General features: G+C 42.9%; 1 protein-coding gene across 1 annotated transcript in view; it reads left to right on the forward strand.

Moving 5' to 3' along the window:
• LOC125724024 (NACHT, LRR and PYD domains-containing protein 12-like) overlaps positions 1–18,403 on the forward strand; it is a 593,671-nt gene that overhangs the window by 53,247 nt on the left and 522,021 nt on the right. Inside the window, exon 3 of the mRNA XM_049000874.1 lies at positions 14,730–14,843. Coding sequence (XP_048856831.1) covers positions 14,730–14,843 — 114 coding nt within the window. The remainder of the gene's footprint in view (positions 1–14,729; positions 14,844–18,403) is intronic.

The raw sequence follows: 18,403 nt of genomic DNA on the forward strand, positions 1-18,403 counted from the left end.
TCCAGCTGAGCTGGGAGCTAAGGTAACTGGCTGCCTACCGTGGCGCCATTCGGAAAAACCGACCATACATATACACAAACATCACAGTAGGGGGTAGACCGGTCGGGAGACAGGGGAAGAGAGAAGAAGAGAAACAGGATAACATGAGGAGAGAGGAGGAGAATAAAAAAAAAAACAGCCCCCAGATTGTACTCCAGTGGGGAGTACATTGTGAGAACCTTTGCTATGAATCTCCTGGCCACTAACCCCATTCCTCACTGTTTGGGCCTTAACAGAGGGCGGTTCTAGTTTAAAGGCTCCTCCATGGATCCTACTGCCCGGCATCTTCTCTCAATATGTCCCACCCTTTTACACCGGCGACAGATTGGTCTCCCCGAGTCATCAAACACATTTACCCTTTGTCTACCACTCTCTCTTACTCTTGTGCCGCTTGTGGAACCTTCACGCTGTCTTCCCTCTACTTGCAAACCCTCTCTAATTTCCTGTATTAGTCAGGATACCATATCTTTCATTTCCCCTCTCACCTGAATAAGTACATCCTGTTTAATCTCTTCCTGTAATTTAGCAAAATCCCACATAGAGTTTACATTACTTACTTGGACTGCTGCTACTCCGGCCTGTGCAGAACCTTCCCTCCCTTCGGCCCATATAACCACTTCCTGCTTTATTTCTGAAGAGATATTTGGTTCCAATCTTACCCTTCCTCTAAGATCCCTACCTGAATCCAGAAACCCTCCAGTGAAATGATCTCGCGACACATGTCCCGTATTAGTGGAATCTTCTCTCCTTGACAGGCGATTGCCCAGCTCCCGTAGTGCCAAAGCAAACTGCCTCACACTTCCTCCTGGTTTCTGCTTACGAGAGAAAAACTCAGAGCGCATTACAGCAACAGGCACACTGTCCCCATAAACACCTTCCAAAAAGGTTAAAATCTGCCCTGCAGTTCCCCACTTTCTAAAGCCAATACCTCACGTTTTGCCTCCACTTCTAAGTTACTTATAATAACAGCCACTTTCTGATTTTCTGATAGGGGTTGCATATCCAACATTTTTTGATTTCTCACCCACTCCTGAAAGCCTATCCCCTGGTTTGCAGGTTCTCCTGCAAATTTTGGGCTCCATGGTGCCCCCAGCATGAAAGGAAACATAACCACGTTAGGATTTGACATTTGTCTGTCCTCTGAACTAGAGATTAAAGGCTGTTCTTGAGACATTTCCTAAACCCGTGCCCAGAAGCCAAGACTGCCGCTCACATCAACACAAGGGTCATGAACACCAGAATAACATGTGGTTCCTCCTAAATAACACATAAATCCAAAATAACTCATATCAAACAATATTATTTAAATTAACTAGTCGGAGGAAGACAACACAATCCCATGAAAACAAAACCCACAACACAAATAATGATCCAGCTCCTAGAAGGAACCACAAACCTTTCCTGTGGCGCCTGGAATCCACGCCGCTGCCACCGATCACGGAACTGCGTCGTTAGCTTCCCAACTCTGCGCACCCCAATAACTCGCCGTATGTCCCACAACGCAATAATTTTCCCCCAGAGTACGCGCTGTCGCATATGGCAGCTGCAGCATGGATTCCAAGCACCACCAAGCACAGGCCCCCCCCTCCTTACTCCTTCGCTGACAATTTATGTTGTTCAGACTTCCACCTCACAGGTGTTTCCTATTAACCCTTATCACCCTAAAAATCCCCGCGTACAGTATGTTCATTATTAGTAAGCTTCATGTGTAAAAACAGTGCTCTTTCCCACCAGCTGCCTAATACATACACTGACCTATGACTGACTGACCACATTTGATTTGTGAAGAAATTCACAAATCAGACTGATCAATTTGAGTCTAGTTCGGTCCTTCTGGGCCACTTTGGATGTTTTGGCCACTAGGATGTGATGTAGCACATATATTCCTATGGCATGTGGCATTTGTTTTTAATCCCTTCTGTCTCAGCGCTTATCAGTCACTGGCAGACGAACTGGGGACTGTGAAAAAAATTCACAAATCAGACTGGTCAGAATGAGCCTGACTGGAGCTGTTTATATGGTGAAGTTTTTTTATTTTTCGCGTTTGAGAATAAAAAGGCAAAGTATAATATCGGCAGATTTCGGGGTGGGGAATGACGTCATCCGAATTCACAAATCACGAATAACAAAATGCCACTGTGTTTACTAGTGTACCTCACTGCACTGGTGAGATAAACTCAAAGGAATCCCGAATCGCAAACTGCAAATTATCTTTACCGCGGTCACCATGGCCAGAGCGAAGAGTATTAAAAGGGAAAACCACGCAAAAAAGCTGCACATGCAAGCCTTAGTTTATGTATTTGAAGATTTTTTAATTTATTTTGATTTGGTATTTAGGTATTTTACTCAGTTTCAATTGAGTAAACTCTGCAACACCTCTTGTGGTTCCTGCAGCACTGCCACGCTGCGGGGTCCCAGTCCCGGCGGCTGAAGTGCGCCTCCTGCTCCGCCTGAGGTTCCCGCTCCACCTGATCGCAGTCCTTGTCCCCGAGGAGGTCCCAGACTGCTTTTTTTTTTTTATTGTCGCCCACCACCACCCCCCTTCAGAGGACAACTTTATTTTACATTAAATTAAACAACACTCGCCCACTCTCACCCTGGCTGGAGCTCGGAGGGGGGGTGCCTACGGGTCTGTTGGCTCTGGCTCGGCAGTCACCTGCGGGTCCCCCAGCGAGGGCTTGTTGACCACCTTCGGTCCTGCCTCCGCCGCCTTTTTGGTCGCCTCCCGGTCCCCCACCTCGGGTCGTCGGCCGCCTGCAGCTCTGCCCAGTAAGGCTCATCGGTCGGCTACGTCTGTTCCGGCCATCCTCGATGTCTCTGCCTCCTTCCTTCGTCCCTCGGTGTCTCCTCTGTACACTCCTGGTCCTTTTGTTCCTCTGTTCCCTGTTTCCTGTTTCCCCTATGTCTCCTTTCCTGGTCTGCCAGTCGGCGTTTCCTGTTCTGTGTCAGATTTTGTCTTGGTTTTTGCCCATGTGCCTGTTTTTATGTATCCGTCCTGTTCCCGGTCCCTCGTTAATGGTCCTATGAGGTTCCCGGTTTCGTCTCTTCCTTCGCCTCCCCTGACTGCGCGCCTAGAGTGTGCGCCTTTGGGAGGGGAGGGGGGGTTCTGTTATGACCTACTCTTACAATCCTCCTGTTTGCCACGCCCCCCTCGTTAACCTCCTGTGAAACCCTGATTATCATCAGCTGTTCCGCGTTTCCTGCCTTCAGTCCTGTGTATTTAGTCTGTTTCCCCAGTAATGTCATTGAAGTCTCTCATGTAGAAGTACCAGTTTGTTGTTTATGACTCTCTGTTTAGCTATTAAAATCTTTCCCCGTTCCTACGGCTCTGTAGCCCACTTCCCTGGTCTGTATCCTATTCGACGTCACACAAACAAAGCTATTTCAACATTGCTTCCATTTTCTGTAACATTTTCACAGAGCCTATCCCGGAAGCAATGGGCACGAGGCAGGGAACAACCCAGGATGGGGGGCCAGCCCATCGCAGGGCACACTCACACACCATTCACTCACACATGCACACCTATGGGCAATTTAGCAACTCCAATTAGCTTCAGCATGTTTTTGGACTGTGGGAGGAAACCGGAGTACCCGGAGGAAACCCCACGACGACATGGGGAGAACATGCAAACTCCACACACAAGTGACCCAGGCGGAGACTCGAACCCGGGTCCCAGAAGTGTAAGGCAACAGTGCTAACCACTGCACCACCATGCCGCCCCACCTGACTCATACTTTATGAAAACTAAAAAGAGAGAGAGACTGAGAGCTGTTGAGGAAGAGCTTTGTGTGTCTGTCTTCAATTCCTGCTAGGAAATCAGCTTTGTGTTCATCCAAACAGGCTCAGGTTACACACTGAGTGAGTATTAATAAATTGAGACGGTTTTGCCATTACTAGTAAAAATGTTTGTAACATATTTGGTTGGTGGTGGCCGTGGGATTTTTTCAGCGTAAAAAATGTGCCTTGGCTCAAAAAAAGGTTGAAATACACTGACCTGTACACACCATAATCAGCAAAATGTATCAAAAATATCTGTTTCAACATGTCAGCATACGGTAATAGAACCAAATACTTACAGATGTTGCTTTAACAAACAGAAATTACCAAGGATAAAGCTAAGTGCAACTAACATCACCTGTCCGCAACTGATTCTTATGCAGTGATCAATTTCCTGTCTAATAGTTTATATGTTATAATAATTTTAGGAATGAGTGTGACGCTGTTTGTTCCGGACTGACCCATGATCCAATGATTATTCAGGAGGAAAGAGTGATCACTATACTGCAAAAGGTTAATCCTCACACAGCCCCGGGTCCAGATGGGCTCAAAGGGAGGGTCCAGCTGGCACCATCTATCCCGGAAATGTTTCAGCTGTTTCTGGACTCTAACTTTTATCCTCGGGCCTGGAAGACAGCGATCATTATACCTGTACCAAAAACTCAGTACGCAAAAACAAAAGATGACTTTAGACCCATCGCTCTCACACCCCTCCTCAGCCCATCCTTGGCGAGTGCTCGGCATGACGCATGCGCTCTTTGCACTCCACTCGCTCTCATTCCATTTTTACACATACAATCACTTTTAAACATGTGTCGATTTACATTCGCTTCGAAACAACTACTTAACACATACATAAACACATTCGTTCTTATACATATACATTAACAATCAATCATCCCACAATTTACTTCTCTCAATACGCACACTGATAATGTTTGGGCGGGCTCGTACGACTGTATGGACTAAGTAGCTACAGGTTTTCCCTTACTGATATTCATTTATATTTCTGTAGTACTCATCCGTAACTGCTCTGATGTCTGGGATTACTTTGATTTAATATCCATGGATGAGGTGAAGTGTAGAGAGTGCAGTATAGTGTTAAAATACTACAACACCACCACTTCTACGTTTAGATACCTGCGGTCTAAACATTCTGTGGATCCGAGTACACAGAGAGGTGAAGACCCAACTGCATACTGGGAGCAGAACTCCAGGGTCTTCCCCCACCCATCCAAGCTGGCACGGGTGGTCCTGGCTATTCCAGCAACATCTGCACCATGTGAAAGAGTGTTTTCAGAAGCTGGCCAGGTAATGAAATTATTAGTTTTTCCATTATTTGCAAAGTGTTTTTTAAACAGGATATGGAGAAAATTCTTTGAATGAAAACCTTTAAAACTGTTGTCTGAAACTGTGTTTTTGCACTGTTCTATTCTATACAAATTAATTACAACTAAACCATTCCCATAACCTACTCAACATACACAAACCTAGATGGGATTAGTACCTCGGTAGCTAATTAATTACTATACACACTCAATACTCGGATGGTATGTAAATACAGAAATTATGTTTTAACAATACACAACCATGGGAACTAATAATCTCCATAAATGATACAAGACCCAGTTTAGGTTTTGAATGACTGTATTGACTGGAGGAAATTCTGGTGCATACAAACATGCAGATAATGCAGATAATGGCAAACAGACAAGGTACAAAGACTGTACACATGGTGCGAGCAAAGTTAACATACTGCAGCGGATTTAAAAAGCACATAGTACACAAATGGATATAAAATCTCGAGGAGCAGAATGTGAGACCAAATGTGAATATTTAAAGGTGAGAATAATAATCATCTGCAAATAAATTGTGTGCAGTTAGAACACAAGGCACCGGATTGTATTATAACAAGAGAGGATACTTTCTGATGTATTACGGCTATGGATGGGGAGAGTAAGGTCTGGAGAAAGTGTGATGTCATTCACCAGTTGTCCAAGGGGCGGAGCCAAAGGGGTGGCAGGGGTGGCAAGTGCCACCCCCAAAAGAGCCCTTGCCACTCCCAGTGCCACCCCACTGGAAATGGTAAACATTAAAATAAAGAGGAGATCATTATTATTATTATTATTATCCCTCTATGCCCTTCTGCCCGTGATGCCTTCCCTGTTTCTCCTTCTGCCAGTGATGTCTTCCCTGTACGCCCTTCTGCCAGTGATACCTTCCCTCTATGCCCTTCTGCCCGTGATGCCTTCCCTGTATGCCCTTTTGCCAGTGATACCTTACCCGTATGCCCTTCTGCCAGTGATGCCTTCCCTGTATGCCCTTCTGCCTGTGATGCCTTCCCTCTATGCCCTGCTGCTGTACCTCTCTTCTCTTTGCCATCTGAAGCAGCTCCAGCACTTGCCTGTCATCACCTCCCTGCCCCCTGCTTTGTGTCTCAAATGTTAAGACTGGGACAATATGAATTGGGACTTTGACTTTCCCTGCCAGCCGCAGGCGGTTGGGCTCCCCCTTTGAGTCTGGTTCCTCCCAAGGTTTCTTCCTTCTTGGGAGTTTTTCCTTGCCACTGTCGCCTCTGGTTTGTTCACTGGGGGCTTTAGGTGTGGATGCTGTGAAGCGTTTTGAGACGATGTAATGTTGTGAGAATCTGCTATACAAATAAATTGAATTGAAATGAAAATAGAAACAACAGAATCCAACACTAGGAAAATAACAAAGGCAGGTGAAATACAACCAAGGGCACAAAGCAAACAAACAAAACAGAATGTAAATGACAAAGCACAGGAATTAGAAAAACTGATACAAATGAAACACTAGGGAACAAAATCTACAAAATACCAAAACAGAGGTGGGGGGATTTGAACACACAACTAAAGGGGTGAACAGTCACACACTCAGCTCAATGAGCCATGAAGTAGTCTGGCAAATAGATGTAACACACTAAATACTTGGACAACAGGGAGGGCAAGATGGCTAACAACATCTGCTTGCCAAACGGGGAGGAGACATGAGAGGCTGCGACAGACGGGACCGAACAAGAAAGAGAAGACTAACAACACAGGAACTAACACGCAAGTAACAAGCACAGTGACCGACTGAACAAACAAGGCAAGGACAGGTACATATATACGGTAAGTCCCCAAGATGAGAACCTGTTTCATTCCGAGAGTGGGATGTGATTGCTATGGTATGTGGCCCTTCTGTCTCAGCACTTATCAGTCACTGGCAGACGAACTGAGGAATGTGAAAAAAATCACATATCAGACTAGTCAGAATGAGCCTGACTGGAGCTGTTTATATGGTGAAGTGGTTTTATTTTTCGCGTTTGACAATAAAAAGGCAAAGTAGAATATCGGCAGATTTCTGGATGGGGAATGACGTCATTTGAATTCACAAATCACGAATAACAAAATGCCATTGTGTTTACTAGTGTACCTCACGGCTGACACGTTTGGTATGAAGGAGATTATTTCCTGCTGTGTGTTAATAAAAGTGAAAGTATTTTAAAACTGGAGTCTTCAATTTGTCAAGAAACGGATAAGATCCTGGAATAATATAAAGACATTTTGTATTGCAAGGTAAGATTATATTTAACAGATACAATTAATAATAAAATAAGCATGTATGACACACTTATATATAGTGGCGGTGCCGGTGATTTAATGTTACAGGTACTATGGGGAAGCTAGATTATTACCTGGTACAGGTGTGATCGGGAGCTGAGAGGGAGCAGAAACGCGGTCTGTCCCCATGACTGGTTTGAAAAGCACTGCACTCAGCCACTGCACTCAGCCACTTTCGACGGATTTTGCATCTCTCTGATATTTTCTTTGTGTTGGGATATTAATGAATTCAGTGTCCAATAATTTACAAAATGTGCTACAAAGAGCCATATTATGTTCATGGCCATAAGGAGTCATTTACTGTCACACTAACTAAAGACAATGATAAATTAAGACTTTAGAAGCAGGTCTGCAGTATTGTAGTTACTGGAGTTACTGTTGTATGTATGTTATATGTACACATAATATGGCAAACAGGGCTGACTGTGATCCATGTGGTCGTGTGTATTGGGCTTGATTTCTCCATCTTACTTTGACAGTGAGCTTATTTTGGGCTTGTTTTCAGGGGTGAAGTTCCTTGTTTGTTTCGTGAGATTTGACAACACTGGTGTTTGATCGGCAAATTTCTCAAACAAATTTCTCAGCAGGTACGGGTGTTCAAGCCTGTATTTTGACTGCTTAGCTACGTGCCTGACTATAAAATGTATAACTATCAGCTATGTAGGATAATTAGATAAATAAATTCTAACTTGTAGCTCACGCAGATCCCAGTGTATTTTGGACAAAAAAGTACGATTCACTTAGGCCAATAAAAACAGCGAACCTCAACCCCAAAGCCCAAAATATTATTTTGTGTTTTTCTCTCTCAGCAAGACAGTTCAAATAACATAGATTTGTTCAGCAGATGTCTTTGTCTAATCTAAAAATAAAATTTATTGTAAGGCAGGTTTTGATAATGTGTGTGCTTATGTGTGAGTAAAAGATCAAGGCAGACAATACAGTTGAAATTCCAGGTGTCACGCTTCGCTCACGATCGCGGGTGAGCGTGCAGGCAGGCGAGCGGGCAAGGAGCAGCCAATGTAGGCAAGGTACGGGGTAAACGGGGATTTATTGGAAGGGTAGGGCAGGAAGAAACACTGGCGTTGACAAACATCAATGACAGACGAAGGATTCAGGCAAGACATGGACTTAAAAAGACAGGACTGGTTGAAAATAATCAGACACAGCTGGATACGATCATGGAAGCACACGTGGATAATCAGGGGGGCGTGGCACACACGAGGATTGTACGAGCTGGACGTGACACCAGGTCTCATAACTTTATTTTTATAGCTGTATATAAATTAAGAGAAGCAGAATTAAAAATACACTCACAATGGATCTGAAATGAAATAATGGCTTTGATGTTATGGTATAAAATGTTAACTTTACTTATTCAATGCAATCAACAAAATTCAATGGGTGGATGATTTTAATTGGGTGATTGGAAAGGAGCAGTCAGGACCTCAAATGGGAGGCACTTTAAATTCAGTCATTCAGGCTAAATGGCAGGACACCCCCCATCCCCCATATACCTATTGACTACCTACTTGTAGTTGAATCTCTGACTCTCTGTTGTATGAAACTCCTGCAGCACTTCCTTACTGTCAGTTGTGATGTCATGGTGAATGTTCCTTCCAGCAAACCCAGGGCGTCGGCTGCCTGACAAACTTGCTTAACTTGTCGGTGCAGATTATTGGAATGATGTTACATCATTTATTATTGTGTGGAACATGAAAGGTCGACCTACAGGCCAGATTTACTACTGAATTAATAATAATCAATACAATAATCAATACTTTATTGATCCCCGTGGGGAAATAGTCCTTACGCCTCCCTCAACTTGCTCTTTTGTAGAGTCCGGTCAGGGCAGCCACCCATAGTAGCGCCCAGGGAGCTGGGGTTTAAGGGCCTTACTCAAAGACCTGCAGATGTGCTGAGGCTGGGTTTGAACCGGTGACCTTATGATTACAGGCACACAGGCTTAGCCCACTTGTTTGGTGCCTCTTCTAATTGGTGAATGGGCTGACAAAGTCCTTAGTTTTTCACTATGTAAAATTGCTGATCATCCAATCCAATCATCTCCATTATTTTAGTAGTTGTTTCTTTAGCTCTGGTGTTGCTAACTTTGAATACTGATAAAGCTTTAATATCAACCAGCAGTATTGGTAACCAGCACATTGGTGGATTAAGAAATCACAGGCCTCTGGGCACAAACCTTCCGACCCCCCCCCCCCCCCCCCACCATATATGTTATGCCCTGAGTACCAGAGGATTTTATCTGAAAATGATTGCTGACTGCCTTCTCAAACAGAGAACAGAGCTTCGGAACCTCATGGTAATGAACTGGGCCCTTAGGCCCCAAAAGCAACTGTAAGGGACCAAGCAGTAAGGAAACAAACATAGGAGCTTAATTAAAGAAATAGGGCTTTATTGACCCCCAAAACGCAGACAATAACAAACTCAAACCTTAATAACTGGGCCCATAAAAGAGGTCAACAAAAACAAACAAACAAAGCAAAGTAGTAACTGAAACAAACTGACCTTCTTCTACAGTATAAGGAAACGAGGGAACATATACGTGGTTTGGCCAAACCAATTAACACACAAAAGGGGTAAACCAAATAAGTGCTACATATAACTAAACAAAGCAAAACACAGCCAAACCCCAACTCCCCCCTCTTGCCATGGCAGCACATGGCTCAATCCTGCTCCAGGGGTTGTCCTTTGAGACACCTCCGTCCTCAGCCACACCTTTATGCTGGATAGAAAAGACCATCCCCCACAACCAAAGTAACTACAAACGAAAAGATTAATTTAAACAATCACTGCACACAACCCTATAATATCAAAATATGTACACTACACCTAACACAAAAGGCAAAACATCAACTAAGACAATTAAATTATTACTGTAAATAAAGCAGTTTAATTAGAAAAAGCATACAAATAATGAACTAAGAATGTGAGAATTTAAGGTCTTACCGTGTGGCTGTAGCCATCACACCACACTAACCAGTGAGCTAAGATGCTAACAACAAGCACTGCATAGTTACTGGAGGATTTAATCCAAAAATAGGTGCTCATGGTCGCCATGGGGGACAGAGCTCCAGCCCCCCCAAGGTAATCGAAGGGCCCAAAAACCACAGCTGGCCAAAACTGTAGGATCTAAAGGTGTATTTCCACTTCCATACAGGAACCACGCCATACCCAACACATTCTACATAAAGAAAATGAATACTGTGTGGTTCCAGCTCGCTTTAATTTTCCACTGCACAAGGGTCGGCTCGGTAAAGGTGTTGCCGGGTTTGCAGAGCAAAGTGACTGTTCTTTGCTGTTCACACAGTGTCCATCATGATTTACTTTGCGCTAATTTCCCCTCCTCTGACTGTGGGCACTTCCACACCAAAGTTCTGCAACATGGTTCCTGGTTCAGGTTGCTGGCCCGTCTCTACCAGGGACATTTGTAGCTCATGGCCACTTTCATGTGTCACTTTCACATCGCACAGCAGGAACTGGAACCTTTATGCTCAATAAACATGGGAGACACAAAAAACGCTGTAGGCTAAACTACATAATTTCATACAAAACTACACCCCCTCCCCAAAACAATGGAGAATGAACATTTTGTTATTTGTTAGTTATTGGGGGATTGATCGCAATCAAAATGGGACACATTCTTTTATTTATATGTCCCGCGTTATTTGACTAAATCTGGCCAGCAGATTGATCTTCTGTTATCCACAGAATGAAAAATGGCACCGGAGATATTTGACAAAAGTATGTTCATTATTGATCCACTTTTCCAATGTAGAAATATGCAGACACAAGCAAAAAGGTTGTTGCATTAAATGTAATTGAGGTACAAACAGGGATGGATTATGGGTTGTGTGGGCCCCTGGGCAAAACGTTCGCCCCGACCAGCCGACCAGCCCCCCTATATAATGGAATTGGTCAGAGTGGATCAGAGAGAATCCAGTTCACCTAATTGTTTATTTCGGAAGGGAGCAGATATTCCATATCTAATTTAATTGCATATTCTGGGATATGACAATTAAACCATATTGATAGTGTGGAATTAAAATTGGACATTGGTAGGCCCGGGAGGTTGGCATATTGGGACTGTGTGTGTCTTTAGGCCTTAGGCAAGAAGAGATTGTTTTGAATACTGTGTGACCTCGCTTCGAGATAGCTGCCTGCAGTAAGTTCCGCAGACCCTGAGGAAAGCTCGGGCCTTGGAGAGGCAGACAGCGGAACAAAGGGGGGGGAGAAACCACTTGCAGGGAGAGATTCGAAGCTGCCCCAACTGGTGCACAGCGAGTTATAGCTTTATAGAATAGTTGTGGCAAACAATATATAGCAAGCTATGCGGTAGTGCAAATGTATAAGTAATCATGTTAATCATATTAATCATATGTTAACCATGTATTGGCAGTGATTGAATGATAATACGTCAATACGTTAATCATTAATCAAAGGACAACCAAGTATTTACAGTGATTCAATGTCATGTAATCAATATCTATATTCATATCTCCAGTAGGAGCCTAGCAGTCGAGACATGTTCTGGTAGACTGAGTAGAATGGGTGGACTTTACCTTGCCACCAAGGTGAACCAATAGAATTCGAGAATTGTGTTTGTTATACGTTTAAGCTTGGTTCATTGGTGTGTTGTGACCAATCAGGATTTAGACACCCTTGCTGTGAAGTGGGAGTTATGGTATATCAACTGGTTGCTCGGAGAGCTAAAAAAGAGATTTGGTACCGAATGCCAGAGTGTGATGAGAGCGCTTTGCTGAGTTGAAGAAATAAAAGAGATTTTCCTTTACCTCATCAAACTGAGAGGTCCGACTTTTATTCTAAGTGTTATATTCAAAATTTTTCTACCACAATAGATCTTCGGGGGTGGCATGGTGGTGCAGTGGTTAGCACTGTTACCTCACACCTCTGGGACCCAGGTTTGAGTCTCCGCCTGGGTTACATGTGTGTGGAGTTTGCATGTTCCCCATGTTCTCCCCATGTCGTCGTGGGGTTTCCTCCAGGTACTCCGGTTTCCCCGCACAGTCCAAAAACATGATGAGGCTAATTGGAGTTGCTAAATTGCCCGTAGGTGTTCATGTGTGAGTGAATGGTGTGTGAGTGTGCCCTGTGATGGGCTATCCCCCATCCTGGGTTGTTCCCTGCCTCGTGCACATTGATTCCGGGTTAGGCTCTGGACCCCCCACGACCCAGTAGGATAAGCGGTTTGGAAAATGGATGGATAATAATCGATACTTTATTGATCCCCGTAGGGAAATTGTCTTTACGCCTCCCACAACTTGTTCTTTTTTCATAGAGGAAGTTGTCTGCGAAGGGCTACCACCCGTAGTGGCGCCCAGGGAGCTGGGGGTTAAGGGCCTCGCTCAAGGACCCACAGGCTGAGGCTGGGAATCCCATTTGAGGTTAATTTTATGGTGTTCCTACTTACGGAATACACTGTTGTCTTACAGCATCTAGGTTTGCATTTCCCAGCTGAAATGACAAAAAATACATATTCTAAAAAATGTGGCATTGAGCATTTAAGTCTAATCAATTATAAACAGCAGTGATCATAGGAGTAACAGCCGAACAAGACAGGAACACTGTCAGGGTCGAGTTGTGAAGAACATTGTGATTTATGGTAAAATGACTGTTACAGCCCACTAGCATGCATGTCTCTTTGGGTCTATAGTCAGGCCATAATATAAAAGCAGAAAGGGCTCCTAGCCAGGGCTGGATCAGTGTGGAACATGTTAATACGTGTAGATTAATAAAAAGATCTCGACATCTTCTCCTCCTTTTTCTGCCACAGTCAGCCAGTTCTTTTACACTAGAGACAACAAGTAGATCATCCATCCTATCAAAAATGGTCACAAATAGTGAAGTAGAGTGGAAACAAATAAAATAATATACAAACAAATACATCAATAAACAAGAAAAGTGTAACAGGTAAGTCTAGCAACAGAAGTTGCAACACTGGCACTAAACATTTCTAATTGTAATCTTAATTTTAGATGAGAATATTTCACATTAAAGCTAACAGTAAACAAACATGTTTCTATCAAGAGCTTCACAGTGTGGCGTTACTGAGGGAGGAAGTAGCGAGGGAATACGGAAATGGACAACCCGACTACGCCACTCTGGGAATTGCACCCAGAGAATTAGAATACCGGAGTTCAAAACTCACTCCAATATAAAAGGACACAGATTCGTGATCACCATAGGGGAGACGCGAAGACCATAAACACTCCCTTTATTAGGCTGCTGGTAATTCACACTCCAAATAAAAACACAAAGAAACCAAACAGCAAATTACTAAACCAAAATCACAGCACAAATAATACAAATCAAATCATGTTTAAAACACTCCAATCACACGACAAAAGAGGAAACCCAAACCAGGCAGCTGTTATCGGGAGGGGAATGGGAGGCGTACAGTCAGACAACACTCTAAGGGGTCCCACAGTACAGGACGCACGTACATCCACCCAAGGGGTGGGCTAAAAGAAAGCAACGCGACCACGCAGCGCGGTATCGCCCGACACGGATCCTCACCGCCCAGCACCAAGCCTTCCCAACGACACCCCCCCAATTTACATCCAATCAATGAAACACATTAATACTTAAAACCAATTAAAACATGAAACATAAAACATCCGGGCAAAACAGCAGCAATTGTAGTGACTTAGTATCCCGTCGATGGTCTGGCTCACGTCGGTCCGGGACACTCCAAGTCGCGATCCACTACAAATACAAACACAGTATTAGGTATGCCCCTACTACCCAAACGTTGGTAAAAGGAGACGAGACATACCTGGCAGATTACACGCGGTAAAAGTTGGAAAACCTTAAAAGCGGAAGCAACCGCAAGCTGCTAGATTTACCAAGCCCTTGCAACTGTAAGGAAGATACCAAAGCACATTACAACCACCCATACAGCAAGCAAACGACCCCGTCCACTGATGCCCTACCTGCAGTGTTGGATATAGCCACAACTTCCGGAAAAGGAGATACTGGCGCACGGAGAGTCACATCACCGCTTACAAATCAGTCACACACGCAACCACAACCGGGTCCTATATACACGCGCTGGCTGCAACAATTAAGCAATCAGGTTAATGAAATTACCGTGCCCCAACCAGATCGCACCCTCCAGCTCCACCTTATTACAACAGCATAACAAAGTACATGAAGACAGAGCAGGAGGCTAAACAACTGAAGATTTAATGTGATGCTGGTCCTCATATGAATTATATTTATATAATGAGGATCTTTCCTCTCACTGTCCACAGTGTCCTGATGGAGAGAGCAGGCTCACCTGTACCCAGCTGGGTTTCCATGAAGAGTGACAGGTCAATGGACCGACCAATCGGCTTCAGAGAGGGACCTTTTCCTACAGATCAAAGGTAAAGATACATTTAATAAAGATACCTCTGCATCTACTTTCTTCTTTTTCTGCTACAATCAGACAGTTCTTTGATAATAGATGCAAACAGTAGATCATCTCTCCTATCAAAAATGGATTCTAATAGTGAAGGAGTGTAAGTTGCTCTGGCTAAGGGCGTCTGCCAAAAATACTGTAAATGTAAATGTAATGTAAATGAGTGCAAATTAATGAATCAATATATAAACAAATTAATCATTAAACAAGAAAAAGAAACAGCAGCCTAGTCTAGTGAAAGGGGCTTTAACAATGACACTAAACCTTCAATATTGGAATCTTAACTTTGAGTGAGACAATTTATTTCACACTAACACTAAAAGTAAACAAGTCTGTTCGCATCAAGAGCTTCATGGGATATAAAAGTACATGAAGACAGAGCAGAAGGTTAAACAGCTGAAGGTTTAATGTGACCCTGTCCACAGTATATGAATTATATTTATATAATGAGGATCTTTCCTCTCACTGTCCACAGTGTCCTGATGGAGAGAGCAGGCTCACCTGTACCCAGCTCTGTTTCCATGAAGAGTGACAGGTCAATGGACCGACCAATCGGCTTCAGAGAGGGACCTTTTCTTACAGATCAAAGGTAAAGATACATGTGTGATTGCATATTTTATGTATTTAAAAGTAGACATAAATCACAAAGCCTCTTTGACCGGTTATTCTATTTCACTGTAAATTGTACCTTGTTTCCAGTTGAGTGATGATGGATGGATGGAAGGTCAAGCAGGGAAGGCAGGTGGATGAGTGGACAAGCAACAGATACAAACTCATATAATTCAGAAAGAAATCACAATAAAGTTAAATAACCATAAAGAACTATATGCCTATTATGTCTTCCAAACTCCATTGTTCTCTACTCCTGGGGTGAAAGGTGGATGGCGGCCATTTTAACTTCAAGGCCCTCTCATACCCTATCAGACAGAGAGTCCTACACAAAATGAAAGTAACAACTAAAGAATATTGGTGCTTCTGTCTCACATTTAATTCACTTTTATTAAGTAGTGGTAGATACCGTGGCTTAATAGCTAGGGAAGCACACTTGTAGTTGAAATATTGCAGGTTCGAATCTCTGACCAGCGCCACTGAGGTACTCTGAGCAAGGTACCACCCCCAAACACTGCTCCCCGGGGGCTGAATTAGCTGCCCCCTGTTATGTCACATTGGCATATATGGATTAATTGAAGAGGACACATTTCGTTGTGTGTCAACAAGGACAATTAATCACTAAGTTCTAAATTATTTAAACTTTAAAAATGGCTCCTACATATGTAAACAAACACAAGACACCCCCCTGCAGACACCCTTCTGTCACACATCACTCCTATCACTCTTCTCCACCCACTCCACCCTGCCTGTACTGTCAATTTCCTGCTGCAGAGAAATAAGATCCTGCAATAATAAAAAGATATTTTATATTAAAAGGTGAAATTTTACGGTAACACTTCACTTGAGGGGATACTCACCTCAGTTGCTACTGAAGTATAAATCATTAACAGATATAGTGACTGCTTAAGAAATGTGTCATGATTCATTAATTATCGACAAAAATGACGTCAATATTTCACTTTTGTTATCCATTACATGTTCCTTCAGTAGGTCCTTGAGTAGTTCACTAAGATTTACAGAATTAACATAGATATTACCAGGTACAATATAACTGCTTAAATGATGCGTCACAATTCACTAACGATGAACGGACATGAGATCAGTATTTCACATCTGTTATTCATTATTTTTTCCTGCAGTACTTCCTTTAGTGGTTTCTTCAGTATTTCATAAAGGTTTATAGAATTAGCAGATACAGTTACAAATGCTGTACTTTATTGAGAGAAAATATATATGACAATTCATTTTGGATTAACAAACATATCAGTTTAATAATCTAATACTACAGTATTTGTGTCCCCTCACGTAAAGTGTTACCAATTTTAGTTAATGAATAGAACCAATAATAAAACCAGCATGTATGACACACTTACATGCAGTGGCGGTGCCAGTGATTTAATGTTGCAGTTGTTATATGGGAGCTGGATTATGTATTGTGGATGTTATACACTGTTACTCAAACCAGTGCAGGGGGAGGGGGGGGGGGGGGGGGATCCCTAAGCAGCGGCCAAATATTATAAATAAATAAGATATACATAGACATATACCCTTCGTGTTCACAGAGGCTCCAGCAGGAGTCATCTGGTCTTGGTCGGTACAAGAATGGAGGGATATGCTTCTGAAATGACCCCCCCTGCAGAGTGTAAAACAAAGGGAATTGTAAGGTAAGACAGAAGCTGTGTGTTTATACTGCTTCACGAACAGATATTAAAACACCTTTGCAGTATTTTAAAAGACAGACTAATCAGTTTTAACTTAATATGCTTCCTGGCGGCTTTGTAGACTATGGGGAACTCAGTGAAATATACTGTATTGTGGAGTTCCCCATGTAAGGCTAAATTTATGGATCCCCACCAAGGGAATAAACTGTCATTGTTGCGATGACATCTATGTTTGTATTGACTGAGGTGACAGTATTTTCCGAAAATAGGTATTCTCAAAAATGTGGCATTGAGTGTTTTTGATTCTAATTAGTATCAGTTATGCAAAATGACAGTGATCACAGGAGTAAAATGAACAGGAATAAGACAGGAACACTGTCAGGGTCGTGTTGTGAAGAACATTGTGATTTATGGTAAAACGACTGTTACAGCCCACTAGCATGCATGTCTCTTTGGGTCTATAGTCAGGCCATAATATAAAAGCAGAAAGGGCTCCTAACCAGAGCTGGCTTAGTATGGAACATGTTAATACGTGTAGATTAATAAAAAGACCTCGACATCTTCTATTCCTTTTTCTTCCACAGTCAGCCAGTTCTTTTACACTAGAGACAACAAATAGATCATCCATCTTATCAAAAATGGTCACAAATAGTGAAGTAGAGTGCAAACAAACAAATTTATATATTAAGGCTAAACAGCTGAAGATTTAATGTGATGCTGGTCCTCATATGAATTATGTAAGGAATAATTGACGACGGGCCGTTCAATTATTAGAAAATAATGCACACCCGAGGTGGTAATGCGGCCATGACGCGAAGCGGGTGTGCATTATTTTCTAATAATTCAACGGTCCGGAGTCAATTATTCCGCTTATACTATGGTTGCCACACCTCAAGACATCGATCAGATGATATATTTCAAGGGATTCGTCCGGTTTTTCTACTTAAATCGCTATTGTGAGTAGGATTATTTCTTCCGCATCTCATCCAACGACTCTTTTGCTAGTTCCAAAACATCATTTTAAAGCTGGCAATGGAGGCTTCAGCCGTTGATAGCAGACTAATGCAGTTAATAATGAAGTTATTAGAAAGAGAGCGAGAGAGACAGACACAGAGAAAGAGAAACAGAGAGAGAGAGAGAGAGAGCTTGTATGCATTAGGCTACCTCTGTGTGTCCCTCAACAGTGTTCTGAAGCACCGTGTAAGTCTGCTTTAAGATGCAGCGCTGTTATTACCTCGCTAGTGAGAAATGT

This window comes from Brienomyrus brachyistius, unplaced genomic scaffold (genome assembly GCF_023856365.1).
Source record: "Brienomyrus brachyistius isolate T26 unplaced genomic scaffold, BBRACH_0.4 scaffold54, whole genome shotgun sequence".
Lineage (NCBI taxonomy): Eukaryota > Metazoa > Chordata > Actinopteri > Osteoglossiformes > Mormyridae > Brienomyrus > Brienomyrus brachyistius.